This window comes from Temnothorax nylanderi, unplaced genomic scaffold (assembly GCF_030848795.1).
Source record: "Temnothorax nylanderi isolate EJ_2023f unplaced genomic scaffold, tnyl_v1.0 TNYL_tig0307_pilon, whole genome shotgun sequence".
NCBI classification, from domain to species: Eukaryota; Metazoa; Arthropoda; class Insecta; order Hymenoptera; family Formicidae; genus Temnothorax; species Temnothorax nylanderi.
Window position 1 is genome coordinate 166,335 of NW_027249369.1, and position 14,386 is coordinate 180,720.

Consider the following 14,386-nt stretch of genomic DNA (forward strand, 5'->3'; position numbering starts at 1 on the left):
AGTAACACTAAGATCTCAGAATATGTGAACGCGATAATGTCGAATATTAAACACGATAGACGGACTCACACAAGACCAACGCAACCGAGAAACGCAAAACTAGTCAACGCAGACTAACGCACGAATTAACACAAGAGATAATTAAGGTAGCGCGGTACCTCACTTCGAACTCACAGATTAACGCGAGAGAGCATTACGGCAACGCGGTACCTTCCGCCGAACCCACCACGAATACTCACGCCACGAGGCCGACCAACCGAATCGCCATACCTCCGCTTGCGCCTTCGACGTGCACCCGGGCCACCTCGATTCCGCACGACGCAAAATTATGGGCGACCTCGCCGCGTCGACCACGCTGGCCGGCGAGTGCCCCCTAACGCAAAATACGGACTCGTATCGCGGACGATCCCGCGGATTGCCACGCGAATCCCGAATTCTTTCGCAAATCCGGAGATTCCGCGGCCCCGCGCCGATCCCGACGACCTTCCTGTCCCGCCAAACACAATATTCGCCGTCCTCGAGGGCCCGGAGGCGCTAACTACGAGGCCGAGTGCCCTTCAAAGTACGTGACCACTCGCGACTCGCCGTTTTCCCTCACGACTTGCTCCCATTTAACACGACGAAACGCGACACAATTATTCCGATTCACCCGATGAGACGCGACACGATTAACACTATGGAACGCGACACGATTAACACGAGCGAACACGACACGATTATTCCGGTTAACACGAGCGAACACGACACGATTATTCGACTCACACAATTAAACGCCACGCGACTGTCGGCCGCGGCGGCACTCCCGGGGAGGGCACATTGATCTCTACTTACAGGAGTTCACTCTCGGCGGGGCCCCTGCACGATTTCTGACACGATTCTCTCGATTCCTGCGGGGCCTATCGCCCACAGGTAAAGCGAGCGCCAGGTAACACACGCTCTCCGGTAACCGATATGTGCCTGGGGCCAGCGCCTCGAGTCAACCCTCCTTCTGAACGCGGGGACGCCAGGGTGGTGACCTTACAATTCGTCGAGGCTGCTATCAGTCCGGGCGGCTCGTCAATCGGGCGATCCTTCCTCGTGGCTCGCTGGCACGACAGTCCTGGGACTATCATCCGCCGGGATCGCGCCGGTTCCCCGCGCCTGCGCTGTCGCGTGTCGCTCGACCGGGTCGCCGATCCTCGCGCTCTCGGCGCCTTGGCCGCTCGTGTGCCGCTCCTTCTGGTGGCGCCACTCTCAGGCGTTCTCACCGGCGCCTCCGCTACTCGCGCGCCTCCCCTTCCGGCGGCGCCGCTCCAACTACCTCCGACTCGGCGCGGGCTTCTCAAATCAACCGGCTGTCCGGGCCGCGGTGATTGAGCCGGCGTTCGGGGTCAGGCTGGCCGGGCCTCGGCCCCGTCCGTCGGCAACCCCTCGGGGCGGCGATCACAGGGCTGCGCACTTCCCTGGGCCGCTCCTCGGCACCCTGGCCTGAGTATTTCGCTCGAGTGTGTTCCGGGGTCCTCTCAATTCCTCTCCTGCCGCTGCTAGAACCGAGTGTGGAGTGAATTCCGGCCGGCGACACTCATGCGCTTGCGGGGAGGTCCGGGCGACCCGACTGTCGACTACGTCCCTCGGCCGCTTCCTTGATCCTGACCGCTCTTCCTCGTTGCGGCTCGCGGCCGTTACAGGTTGACGTCGGTCACCACCGGCAATCCCTTGAAAACTTAAAGGCTAATTAGACCAATTCATAGTACGCGACCGCCCTCCCCTCGTGCCGACGAGGAGGCATCCCCGAATTCCCCTCGGCCGAGCCCGTCCGGGAAGGGGACGCGACTTGTCACTATGAACTATCGTGCATAGTTCGTCGATTACGATGGAATAATGCAGTACTGTTGTCAGAAAGAAATAACAAAAGAATAATATACATCATTTAGGTGCAAGCAACCGAAGTGAATTTTGTAGTGTTTGATGTAATAGAAATTAATATACAGCAGAAAAGAACTGTTCAAACAAAACTTTTAAACCGTTCAAACAAAACTTTTAAACTATTCAAACAAAACTTTAAACTTTTACAGATAAAAAAATACACGATATTTCATCAACAGTTCCAAGATTATTTTGAGAAATATTTTAATCAAAGAAAGAATATGTAAAATTTTTAATATTGCAAGAATATGATAGTTATAAAACTAAAGCATTTCCCTTGTATTTTAAATTGTTTTAAATTGTTTCTATTTCAAACTAATATTACAATTTTGCCTTAATCAGATTCAAACGGCAAGTAGAATGAAACATTTTATTACATAATATTACATATTCTTTATACTCTTATAACTCTTCTTTAAGACTATAAGAGTATAACTCTTTATACTCTTATAACTCTTCTTTATAACTCTTGTTTTCACGAAACATTTCGAATATTTTTTATTCTCATCACTATTCTCGCAGTTTTCAGAATTATCATCGTTGTCATCTGAATGAGCCTCGTTATCGTTGCCGGTGTGTCTGTTAATGTTAAATATATCTCTATAATTATCGTTATTTTCGAAATCAAAGTGTTCAGAGTACTCAAAATGATCAGAATTATTAGAAAATTCAGAATGGTGAGGAAGTTCAGAATGATGAAAAAGTTAAGAATAATGAGAAAGTTCAGATTCTTTTTGATTATGAAGAAAATCTGGTATTACGGAACTTTGGCTTTTAACGGAAGCATGTGCTTGCTGAATATGCGACTGATCGAATTCAATTAAAGAATCTGTTGAATTGAGTTCTTCTACAACTTCAACATTCACTTTCTGCCTTTTAACTTTCTTAGAAAGCTTATGAAACGGTGTTTTTTGGCATGTTCTAAAATAAACTGCAAATAAATTTAAATGTTATGTTTACATAAAATACATAGATTTCAAAATATATAGGGGAGACCGGGGCTAAGCCGACACTATTTTTTCAAAGGCAATTTTTAATATTTAATTAAAATTTTTAGGCAAATTCAATGGTACATATTTAAAGAGTGTTTCTTCAGGTACAAAATTGATTCAGGAAGTTTTGCTGTACGTCGCTTTGTTTTGCCGCCAGGAAAGGAAAAGTGACGCGAAGACAAATTTTCGAATTGAAAAATGCCGGGGCAAATTCGACACCCCGCCGGGGCAAACTCAACACTTTGTCTGATCGACACAATTTGATTTGGAACTTATTTTTTACTGTCTGAAAATGAAAATACATAGTTTATTGTGTATTTAAAAAGTACAAAAATTCAAAATAAAGTAGCTAGAACAATCATTTAAAATAATGAAAACAAAAATTGTTGAACTTTCAATTATCTTCATCTAAACTCATGTCTGAAAAACAATTAATGCAGGTAAACTCGCGATCGGACGTGCGCATACATTTGTCATGAGCCATACGGCTGCATGACAAGCATCGTTTGTTACTGGAAGCCGACGAAACGGCGTGGTGTTGACTTTGCCCCGGACGTCGTTTTTCACTTTTGTCACTTCAAAAACATGAAAATTTTGAAAATATGCAAAAACGATTATCGGATTCATATAGAGCATCAAATTTCCCATCAAAATCACTTACCGGTAGATTCGCAAGAGTAAAGCTCGATGAAAGAGTAGACATTTTCGAGAGATCAGAAAAATTACTTTTCACTATCAAAAACGCTTATGTCGCGTTAAAAATTACACTATAACTCAGAATGTTACCAAATTCCGTTGATAATACTGGCACATAAAGACGCATTTACAGTAGGAAAGGCAAGTTTCTACGATAGATTTAAATTGGCAAAAAGCCTAGTGTCAAGTTTGCCCCGTTGTCGGCTTAGCCCCGGTCTCCCCTACTATCTTTACTTTTTAAAAACATTTATTTTTTCAGATTTTCTACTGCACAATCACTATAACAAATGGAATGTTAATGGAAAAAAATATAACTAAATTAATTAAACTAACAGTACAAAATAAACTTATAGGATGGAAGGCTGGCTGATTTTCTCGAGTTATAAAAAGGTCATCAATTTAAATTTAAAAACAAAATCTCGTTTAATTAAACAAATTTTAAATACAATTAACGTTTTACGTTTCGACTTTATATACTTACAAGGGAACGGTCGGGGGTGTCCGAGACCGATTTGGATGCGCTTTGGATATGTTGTTGAGCATCAAAAAATATTAGACTCGTATTTTTTTTTTGCGGCTTATCTCGACGTTTATTGGTCGAAAAAACCCGATTTAGAACCTACCCGATTTGGATGCGCTTTGAATATGTTGTTGAGCATCAAAAAACATTAGACACGTGTTTTTTTTTTGCGGCGTATCTCGACGTTTAGGGGTTGAAACAACCCCTCGAAAATAACGGATTTTATAGTTTTTAGCGAATATCTTCGAAAATATAAGGCGTATGAAAAAAAAGTTTGGTACAAAAGGTTTATGGCTTTTTGTGCTCTTTACAATGGCGTAATCAGATTTTTCAAATTTGTCACATTTTTTAATTTAACCCCACCCCCACCTATTATTTTTGCCAAATATAACAATTTTTCCAACGCAAATTTAAGAGCGTCAAATGCCAAATACATCCATGTGTATTTTTATTATGATACCATTATTAGATTTTTGGCAAGACGAGATGATATGTGGTATAGGCGTCGCGCTGTAGGTAGGTGTTGCGTTATTTCTGTTCAAGTTGCGCCGTACGCTTAAAAATTTCCATTTCAACTCCGGGATGACCGAAAGCGCTGATGCGAAGGCCAGCGCAAGGCTATTTCGAGAGTCCTGGAATAGCAACGGAATGTCGACTCCGACATTATAAATACCGCCGAATTGTATCGGGCGGGCAGTCGCAAATTGAAAAGAGACGGTATCAAACCTAACAAAGACCACTCCATTAATTATAAAGTGCGTATTTATTTATATAATTAAAGTTCGAGACAAATATTTAATTTTAATATCTTTCAGAATGAAGTTTAATCCATACAATGTAATAATGCTACTTTCTGCAACTTTCACTGCTTTCAACTATTCACCTCTCTCTCTCTCTCTCTCTCTCCAAATTATGGTATGTACTTCTCGCTCAGCGACTCAAATCTATCTGCCGTCCGTCCGTGCCTTCCTTCAGAACGCGCGAAGGCTTTCCCCTACTCCATATAACCTTCCGGACTTCCTGCTTATTTATTTTCGTGCTAACGCTATCGAAATAGCGTAAACTCCTCGCTGTCAGCGCCTAGTGCTGACCTTCGCATCAGCGCTTTCGGTTGTCCCGGAGTTATAATTGGGATAGTGTATTATTGTAGCGGTTAATGTGACGCACGTTCAAATTTGCGACTGCCCGCTCGATCTTACAATTCGGCGGTGGTATTTATAATATCGGAGTCTACATTCCGTTGCTAGTCCAGGACTCTCGAAATAGCCTTGCGCTGGCCTTCGCATCAGCGCTTTCGGTCATCCCGGAGTTGAAATGGAAATTTTTAAGCGTACGGCGCAACTTGAACAGAAATAACGCAACACCTACCTACAGCGCGACGCCTATACCACATATCATCTCGTCTTGCCAAAAATCTAATAATGGTATCATAATAAAAATACACATGGATGTATTTGGCATTTGACGCTCTTAAATTTGCGTTGGAAAAATTGTTATATTTGGCAAAAATAATAGGTGGGGGTGGGGTTAAATTAAAAAATGTGACAAATTTGAAAAATCTGATTACGCCATTGTAAAGAGCACAAAAAGCCATAAACCTTTTGTACCAAACTTTTTTTCATACGCCTTATATTTTCGAAGATATTCGCTAAAAACTATAAAATCCGTTATATTCGAGGGGTTGTTTCAACCCCTAAACGTCGAGATAAGCCGCAAAAAAAAAAATACGAGTCTAATATTTTTTGATGCTCAACAACATATCCAAAGCGCATCCAAATCGGTCTCGGACACCCCCGACCGTACCCTTGTTAGTCTTCTTCAGAAACCTGATACATAAGAGATAATACATAAAAAATAATTAAAAAATAAAAAGAAATAAAATTGCTACAGATAAAAAGGATAGAGAACAAAGCCGCATACTTTGGACTGACTTGCCAGAAATGTAGCTAAGATCTACACTATGACATAGTATAGACCTTAGCCACAATTAATGTATATACGAGTTGTCAAAAATAGAATGAAATAAGTCAAGTAATAAAATTGTTACTATTATCTATACTGTTGTTATTATTATCAAACGATATTATTTATTATTTGACAGTGTAAAATTGTAATGCATATATTAAAATTACATTAGGGCTAGAATATAAACCAGACCCACAAGAATGAGAGCAATTCCAAGATCTCAAGACGAGAATTAACCAGATCTTACAGGGCGGAATTAAGGAGTCTGGATTACTGATTGAAATCAAAGTAAGAAAAGAAAAGAAAAAAAAGAAAAGAAAAGAGAGGGGGGGCCTCTGCTTTTGTCTACGAGATCAATTCTAGGGCTAGAATATAAACCAGAGCCACAAGAATGAGAGCAATTCCAGATCTTAAGACGAGAATTAACCTTGCAGAGCCCCTTGTACTACCACGATCAATGTCGATCTTCCAATATGGCGTCCCAAATGAGAATATCGGAAGGGCCCTGCTCGCTGGACCGGACTCCTCGCCTCAATCCTCCCTCAAGCTCTCCTTTTCCTGGCGGTGAGCTCTCCTTGGGAAGTCGAATCTCGCTCGGTTGGTCTCCAGAATACGTGCCGCTTAGCTCAATCAGTTACGAAAGAAGGAAAACGTACTCGTCTCGTCCGAAGAAACGCAGCAAGAGCGGCCATGACACTGAACAAGAGCGAGGAAGGAGGTGGGGGCGCGTTGAAAGTGGCGACTCACGTGTCGCGCCATCTGAATGAAACGCCCTAAACATCGCTTGGTATTTGGCGTCAATTTGTTCTTAAGTTTTGTTACCAAAATTTGCTCAATATTTGGCATCAATTTGGCGTTAGGTTTAGTCAACAAACTTTAACAGCAATTTGGTGCCAATTTGTTATCAGGTAGTTGCTAAGCTTTGCTCGGTATTTGGCGTCAATTTGTTCTCAAGCTTTGTCACCAAAATTTGCTCAATATTTGGCATTAATTTGGTGTTAGGTTTTGTCAACTAATTTTAGCGGCAATTTGATGCCAATTTGTTATCAGGTACTACTAAGCTTTGCTCGATATTTGGTATCAATTTGGCGTCAATTGTGTACGCATGTTTTGATACGTATTTGCTAGCAGTTTGTCGACAACATTTGATAAAACAAATTTTGATGCAAATTTGTACCATTTCTAAAACCAAAATTTGTAGCAAGTATTTGGCATTGTTTGTTCGAACAGATTTGGCTATCTGGGTAGAGGGTCCCTAAGAGCAAAAAGTCGACTTTAAGTCGACTTAAAGTCGACTTCTACCGAAACTGACTTGGCAGAAAAGTCGACATTTTTAAGGACGAAAGTCGACTTTAAGTCGACTTGAAGTCGGCGAATGTCGCAAAAACCACCGACTTAAAGTCGACTTCCCGTCATGATGAAAAGTCGACTTCCCGTCATGACGAAAAGTCGACTTCCCGCCAACTTTTAAAGTCGATAAAATAAACCGCCGCGTATGTCTGGAGGTCGATTGTGTATCTTGAAACGAGGTAAAAATAACAAAAGTTAACAGATTTTATTAGATTTTGATAAATAAAATCGTAGATACGCTAATGAATTTTCTCACTTTTGTAATTTTTACCTCATTATTTCAAGATACACAATCGACCCCTTGCTGGAGGGCTAAAACTGATGCATTTCGATTTTTTTTCATATATAAAATAATTTAATTATCTAAAAAACTGTATAATTACAATCCTAATGTTTTATTCTTAATTACAAAGGCGGCCATATCTGTGCCACTTCTGCGTGCGCGGATTCCGGCAGCCACTTCTGGTAAGCTGACAATAACAGAACTAAAATTAAAACATTCCAGCGTTAATCGCGAAACAATATGCAAAATTAGCTATATAAATATATATCATATTATTATCATAATGTTGTAAATATATAATATATATATATATATATATATATATATATATATATATATTATTATTATAAATATAATATCCACAGACTTTTATACTAGACCACTAACATCTATGGACGCACTGCCGAAAAGCTGATGCGAGTGCAAGGTGCAAGTGTTAGTGAAGGGTGCGGCCATATTGAATTAACAATAAGTCACTATCGGGTGTTCAGTTGCTCATGATGTGCGTTTATCTGCATTCGTTATTACAGTACATAACGAAGCAGGCGAATGTTTTTGTGTTAAATATTGGTACATGTTATCAATAAGTTTGTAAGTCATGCCTTCGACGTGTAGCGTACTTGGATGCCGAAATCGAAACACTACTCCTGTAGTATTAAACCCTTTCTTTTGGACATTCTGTATATGCCAGACTATTGTATAGAAATCTTGTATAAAACCACTTGTATAGAATAGTAGTATAGCATATCTTGACTAAAATCAACATGGCGGCAAGCATCACGGCCGAGATGTCTGTCAGTGGTCTAGTATTGTATAGAAGTCTATGATAATATCTAAATATTATTTTATAAATTAAAATCTCACATTTTTTAGCCGAACCCCAGATTTCTAGCAGTTTGTGTTTGGACACGACTCCCTGCGACTGCAGCGTTTGTACTATTGCTTGAGTGCGTGGTATCAACCTGAAAAAATCGTATTGAATTGATGTAATCTATTCGATGAATCAACGTGAAATCGAAAGGAGATAGAATAACGATTTACCTGGCCCATGACTTGGTGATGCTCCCAGGTGTCGTCAGCAGCGACGGGACAAATTGTTTCAGCTTAGGGCACACTTGACCCTCCAAGAAGAAATACGCTAACCACTTGACACCGTCCACGGATGCTCTATATCCATCGATGGTAGTGCCCATTCGGCCTTTCCGAATGTACCAGACACGCGGCAAATGATCTTCCCGGTTCATTGATTATATCTATAAATATCTTTATAAATAAGTAGGAAAAACATTATAAAGCAACAATTGTGATAAAAATACCTTGGCGGTGGATCAACCAATGGTTCACTAAGATGGCATAGCATGGGCGAATTTCGGCAATCATTCGGGTTCTATCACCGTGACACCTCGCATGTACATCTTATTCGTTTCGTACACCTCTTTATAAACCACCTATTCCGGACTGATTTTCCGTAGAACGCACGAAGAATGCATGAACACAGGTTCCTTCATTTTTGATGTTCTGAAAGATGATACAGAATGGAGAGGTCGCATTCAATAGGTCTTAATTATCGATGATAATTAATAACACACCATACCTAACCTGTAAGCATGTTTCCACTTGGCCTTATCCTGATCCTCTTTTACCTCGTCGGGCAAAACCTTTCTCGCGACTTGATCCGCCATACCTGCAAGAACTATCTGGCGTCTTATCGTGTCCTGTCTCGCGGCACGTATTCCTCGCACTCGCGTAAACTCTGGTCCACTCATCTGGTCCTCCAGCCTCCTCGAGATTCGCCGCCATATTGATGATGCATGACGCGCCGCTTGACTGTTTTCCGTCTTTTTATAAGTCGACTATTTAGAAGTCGACTTTTAGTCGACTTTCCGCCATTTTTAGAAGTCGACTATTTAGAAGTCGACTTTTAGTCGACTTTCCGCCATTTTTAGAAGTCGACTAGAAGTCGACTTATAAAAGTCGACTTGCCGTCGACTTTCCGTCAACTGTGCTCTTAGGGGTAACATTAACAAATGCCAAGAATCCATCCGAGGGACGGTCAGAAACGAATCGGTATCTTTACTTAATAAAATCACTAACAAAAAACTTACGGTTACTAAGAACGACAAATTGATTTTGGGATGGATTAATTCCACGAAAAAGTTTAATTACTTCGTAGAAGGAAGTATCCGATCGTTTCACATTAGATGGCGCGACTCGCCACTCTCAAAGAGCCCCCGCCTCCTTCCTCACTCGTTAGGTGTCATGGCCGCACTTGCTTGCGTTTCTTCGAACGTGTCGAGTCCGTTACCTCTTTCTTGACGGATTGATCGTTGCGGCGCGTGTTCTGGAAACCAACCGAGCGAGAGTCGGATCACCAGGGAGAGCTCACCGCCAGGAAAGGGAGAGCTGCGGCAGCTAGCGTCCGAGAGGGAGGATCGAGGCGAGGAGTCCGGTTCAGCGAGCGGAGCCTTTAAGAGATTCTCATTGGGACGCCATATTTGTTACTTTCATTTGAGGGTTTATATTTTTAGGGTTTATACCGTCATTTTTAAGGATTAACCATTAATTGAAGGTTAACTATCACTTGAAGGTTAACCATCATCCAAAGAAAAACCCTTAAAGTTGGGTGTGATTTCGGACCGTCAATTGAAGATTAACCTTCAAATGATGGTTAACCTTCCCACACAACACGCATGTCATAATCACGTTGTAAGAGACGTTTTAAAAGAGACGTCTCTATGACAATTGTTAGAAATACGTCTGTATGACGTCATAAGAAAAACGTCTTTCAGACTTTGTTAGAAATACGTCTGTATGACGTCATAAAAAAAACGTCTTTCAGACTTTGTAAGGCTGACGTCCCATGGCATGTATTTTTCGCGTAACGCGTATCGCGTAACCAATCAGCGGCGTTACGCGTTTTTCATAACGCCTGCGCTACAATTCGCGTTCAGTTTTAGCGTATTACGCGGTTTTATATTAAGTGTGTGTATCAATGTGTATGTATGTGACTCTTTGTCTGTGTTCAGCCTGTGTTTACCATGGAGAATGTACCAGTAAGCAAATTAATTTATTTTAATTAATGATTTATTATAAAATCGGTTTTGATGTAATAGTAAAAACTAATTTCAGATATTAATAATGGAAAATTCATATATTAATTTATTAATTAGCGATTACTTTTTCCAGTTAAGATAGGTTAGGCGTGAGATTACTATTTGTAATAGCTTTTAAAATAGTTTTTGCTTTAAGTTTCGAATTTTTCTAAATCTTTTATCAAAATCTTATTATTCTTTTTTGTGCTTTATTTATTTTTACTTATTATTCTGTATTTATTATGTATTTTTTTGATAAGACAATATATTGGTGTGAAACTACAATATGTTGCTTATTATTATTTCAATTAATATTTGCAGCAAATTCGATGTGGATATTGTGGCTGGTTGATGGCAAGTCAATGTCAAAATATTTTATTACATGAGTGTTTCAAAGGATATGATGAAACTAAACATTTATTGAATATTGATGAAAATGCCGTAGCTACTATTGGTATAAACACATACACACACACACACACACACACACAACATATTAATTTGAATATTATATGAAGTATTATTATTAAATTTCCTGTTATAGTACAAAAACCAAATGAGACTGAAAGTACAGTACATGAGCCATTGTCATCTCAAAATTTTCATACTGAATTTGATGAACATCTCATAATGGCAGTTTTAGATAGACCATCATTGTATAATCATAGATTAAACATAAAGGAAAGGTCAAAATTGAAAAAGTCAGCATTATGGGAAGAAGTGAAAAACACACTTGGTGGTACAGTCTAATATTATAATTTATGTTGGATGCTACAAATATGTGTATTGAGTATATAATCAAATTATTGTTACAATTTGTTTTGATACTTGTATAATACAATTTAAAATCGAATACTTAGGCGATAAGAGCATCAAAGATTTGCAGAAAAGATGGAAATACCATCGTGATTGTTACATTAGAGTTAAAAGAAAACTAAAAGAATATGTGCCAAGTGGATCCGATGCATCTTCTGCAAACTTTAAATGCAGCTATAGATTTTATGAGTTGATGAAACCGTTGGACGACGTGCTTGAAACTAATTTGTATGTAGTGTTTTAATTTTTACTATAAAATATTATACAGTACAATACTTAGTTTACAATAATTAGTAATAATTTACTTAATAATAATTAATTAACAATTATTTTACAGAACAATTAATACATTATCGAATGAAGCTGAAGGATCTTCAAACGAAAATACTGTTCCTTCTGAATTTGTATCCATACACCAACAAAGTTTGCAACCAAGTTCTGCTCCGATCGATGCAGAAAATACAAATTGCTCAGAGGTTGAATCGTCCATATCCTTAGAGGTATCAACTGCAAAGACAAAGCTCTGCGTTTGATATTCCGACGCCTATATCAACAACCACCACTAAAAGTAGGTAATTATATATTTTGTATCTATATATTTCGTCAACTTAGATTATTTTAAGCTCTAATATTATTATATTTATAATTATAGAACAAAAATCGTGCAATCAACCATTACAAATACAAACGGCCCTATTAGATGTTTTGAAGACGCCAGATATGGATGCTGTAGATGGCTTTTTAAAGATGTTGGGAGAAGCTTTACGTAGATTGCCATATCGAAAGAGAGCTATAATAGAAATAAAAATCTTACAAATGGTTTTAGAAGCAGAAACTAAAGAAATAGAGTAACATTAACAGGCTTTATTTTAGTTATAGTACAGTACAGTGCAGTATTATTTATAGTATTTCGTTATAATTTAAATGACAGTATTATTTAAAAGTATTACAATTAAGTTATGAAGCTATTACTATTAAGTAAGCTATGTTGATTTAACTTGCAACCAATACTCAAGTGAGTAGACACTGTCTGTATATTTTATTATTTGCAAGATGAGTTTTGTTTAAAACAGTTTAGTTCTACAAAGTTTTGTTCATATATAAAATTTAACAAATTGTTGAAACAATTATAATAAAGGTTTATTATTATAGTTTATCCAATTTTTCGGTATATTTGACCTCAAAAAATAATTGTTGCACTACTTTGAAAAATCTTTACATGGTGTCAATTAGAAAAAGAATGTATGATAACAATTTTATAAGATTAAAAAATTTTATTTAAATTTAACAAGGGAATACAAGATATTTAAATACAAAGTTTACATGTGTATTTTTTAGTGGTCACAAAGAATTACAGAGGAACAGTACAAAATAAAAATATTTTATTAAAATATTTAATCCAACGAGGGAATACAAGGTATTTAAATACAAAGTTTATATATGTATTTTTCAATAGAATAAAAGATTTAATCACAAAGAATTACAGAGGTAACAGTACAAAATAAAAATATTTTATTAAAATACATAAATTTTTCTTGTAAAAAAACTTGGCGCTGCTAGACCTCGAAATTTTAAATAAATAAGAACAACAATAAATAAAAATAATTCAGAGAAGAATGCTACGGGAGTAACAAAATGATTATCAGCGTGGTGTGTATGTGCGAGCGAGTGATATGGGTGTGCGTGACGACGGCGAATAATGCGGCTTATAATTAAGTATAGGATAAGTTTATTTATTTATTTAAAATTTCGAGGTCTAGCAGCGCCAAGTTTTTTTACAAGAAAAATTTATGTATTTTAATAAAATATTTTTATTTTGTACTGTTACCTCTGTAATTCTTTGTGATTAAATCTTTTATTCTATTGAAAAATACATATATAAACTTTGTATTTAAATACCTTGTATTCCCTCGTTGGATTAAATATTTTAATAAAATATTTTTATTTTGTACTGTTCCTCTGTAATTCTTTGTGACCACTAAAAAATACACATGTAAACTTTGTATTTAAATATCTTGTATTCCTTGTTAAATTTAAATAAAATTTTTTAATCTTATAAAATTGTTATCATACATTCTTTTTCTAATTGACACCATGTAAAGATTTTTCAAAGTAGTGCAACAATTATTTTTTGAGGCAATATATATGTTCTCTCTGTAATTGGCGCTGTAATTTAAAGAGATATCATTTCTTTTTTGTAATTGTAATAGATCACTTGAAGCGCGACTCTTCTTTGATAAGGTAACATAATTTTGTGATGTGTATCACTTGGGTTATAATTTTTTGGAAATAAAGATACTACTGCTTAGATTTTTTCGAGATTTTTCGAGATACAAAGAGTACGTCTACCACTTGTTACTTAGGTTTTTTCGAGGTATAATACTACCACTTTCTTTTTTTTCGAGGTAACAACATATACACTACTATACGTGTACTTGGCGCCTTTCTTTACCTTTTTTTTTAAGAAAGGTAATTTTGTACGGATATCACGCCTTTTTGTAGTATTACGCATTTTATAAACAGTATGTACAGGGTAAAGCTATTTGGAGGTATTATACTACCACTTTGTTTTTTTCGAGGTAACAACATAATACATATACACTACTATGCGTGTACTTGGCGCCTTTTTTACCTTTTTTTTAAAAAAGGTAATTTTGTACGGATATCACGCCTTTTTGTAGTGTTACGCATCTTAATCTTATAAACAATATATCTTATAATCTTATAAACAGTATGTACAAGGTGTGAAGCTAAAGGTGTTACGGAC

General features: G+C 37.9%; 2 protein-coding genes and 1 long non-coding RNA gene across 5 annotated transcripts; 2 read left to right on the forward strand and 1 right to left on the reverse strand.

Annotated features, from left to right (window-relative positions):
* Positions 1–4,880: 4,880 nt before the first annotated feature.
* On the forward strand, positions 4,881–6,169 carry LOC139780955 (uncharacterized). The gene is made up of 2 exons (XR_011720387.1): positions 4,881–5,537; positions 5,755–6,169. It is a non-coding gene; the product is annotated as an uncharacterized lncRNA (long non-coding RNA).
* A 1,591-nt stretch (positions 6,170–7,760) lies between these two features.
* LOC139780954 (probable ATP-dependent RNA helicase DHX37) lies at positions 7,761–9,703 on the reverse strand. Of its 2 annotated transcripts, none has more exons than XM_071719700.1 (4): positions 9,028–9,703; positions 8,753–8,964; positions 8,576–8,673; positions 7,761–7,898 (listed from the first exon to the last, which is right to left on the reverse strand). In XM_071719700.1, the coding sequence occupies exons 2-4, from the start codon at positions 8,953–8,955 to the stop codon at positions 7,834–7,836; spliced, it is 366 nt and encodes a 121-aa protein (XP_071575801.1). In that variant the 5' UTR covers positions 8,956–8,964; positions 9,028–9,703; the 3' UTR covers positions 7,761–7,833. The 2 variants fall into 2 exon arrangements, with proteins under 2 accessions (XP_071575801.1, XP_071575800.1); XM_071719699.1 differs by having other exon boundaries at positions 7,761–7,913; positions 9,028–9,701.
* A 246-nt stretch (positions 9,704–9,949) lies between these two features.
* On the forward strand, positions 9,950–12,833 carry LOC139780949 (uncharacterized). 2 transcript variants are annotated; one of them, XM_071719691.1, is made up of 5 exons: positions 9,950–10,764; positions 11,125–11,257; positions 11,348–11,542; positions 11,664–11,847; positions 11,957–12,187. In XM_071719691.1, the coding sequence occupies exons 1-5, from the start codon at positions 10,750–10,752 to the stop codon at positions 12,150–12,152; spliced, it is 723 nt and encodes a 240-aa protein (XP_071575792.1). In that variant the 5' UTR covers positions 9,950–10,749; the 3' UTR covers positions 12,153–12,187. The 2 variants fall into 2 exon arrangements, 1 of the variants encoding a protein (XP_071575792.1); XR_011720386.1 differs by adding an exon at positions 12,272–12,833 and having other exon boundaries at positions 9,950–11,257; positions 11,348–12,187.
* Positions 12,834–14,386: the final 1,553 nt, after the last annotated feature.

Bases quoted from the DNA above. Each gene is read 5' to 3' on its own strand.
- LOC139780949 (XM_071719691.1), top strand. The intron at 11,258-11,347 runs GTATAAACACAT...TTCCTGTTATAG, and splicing joins AAATGCCGTAGCTACTATTG to TACAAAAACCAAATGAGACT. The intron at 11,848-11,956 runs GTATGTAGTGTT...ATTATTTTACAG, and splicing joins GACGTGCTTGAAACTAATTT to AACAATTAATACATTATCGA.
- LOC139780954 (XM_071719699.1), bottom strand. From the start codon at position 8,955: ATGAACCGGGAAGATCATTTGCCGCGTGTCTGGTACATTCGGAAAGGC. The intron at 8,674-8,752 runs GTAAATCGTTAT...CGATTTTTTCAG, and splicing joins ATCACCAAGTCATGGGCCAG to GTTGATACCACGCACTCAAG. The intron at 7,914-8,575 runs GTGAGATTTTAA...TTTTAATTTTAG, and splicing joins CTGGGGTTCGGCTAAAAAAT to TTCTGTTATTGTCAGCTTAC.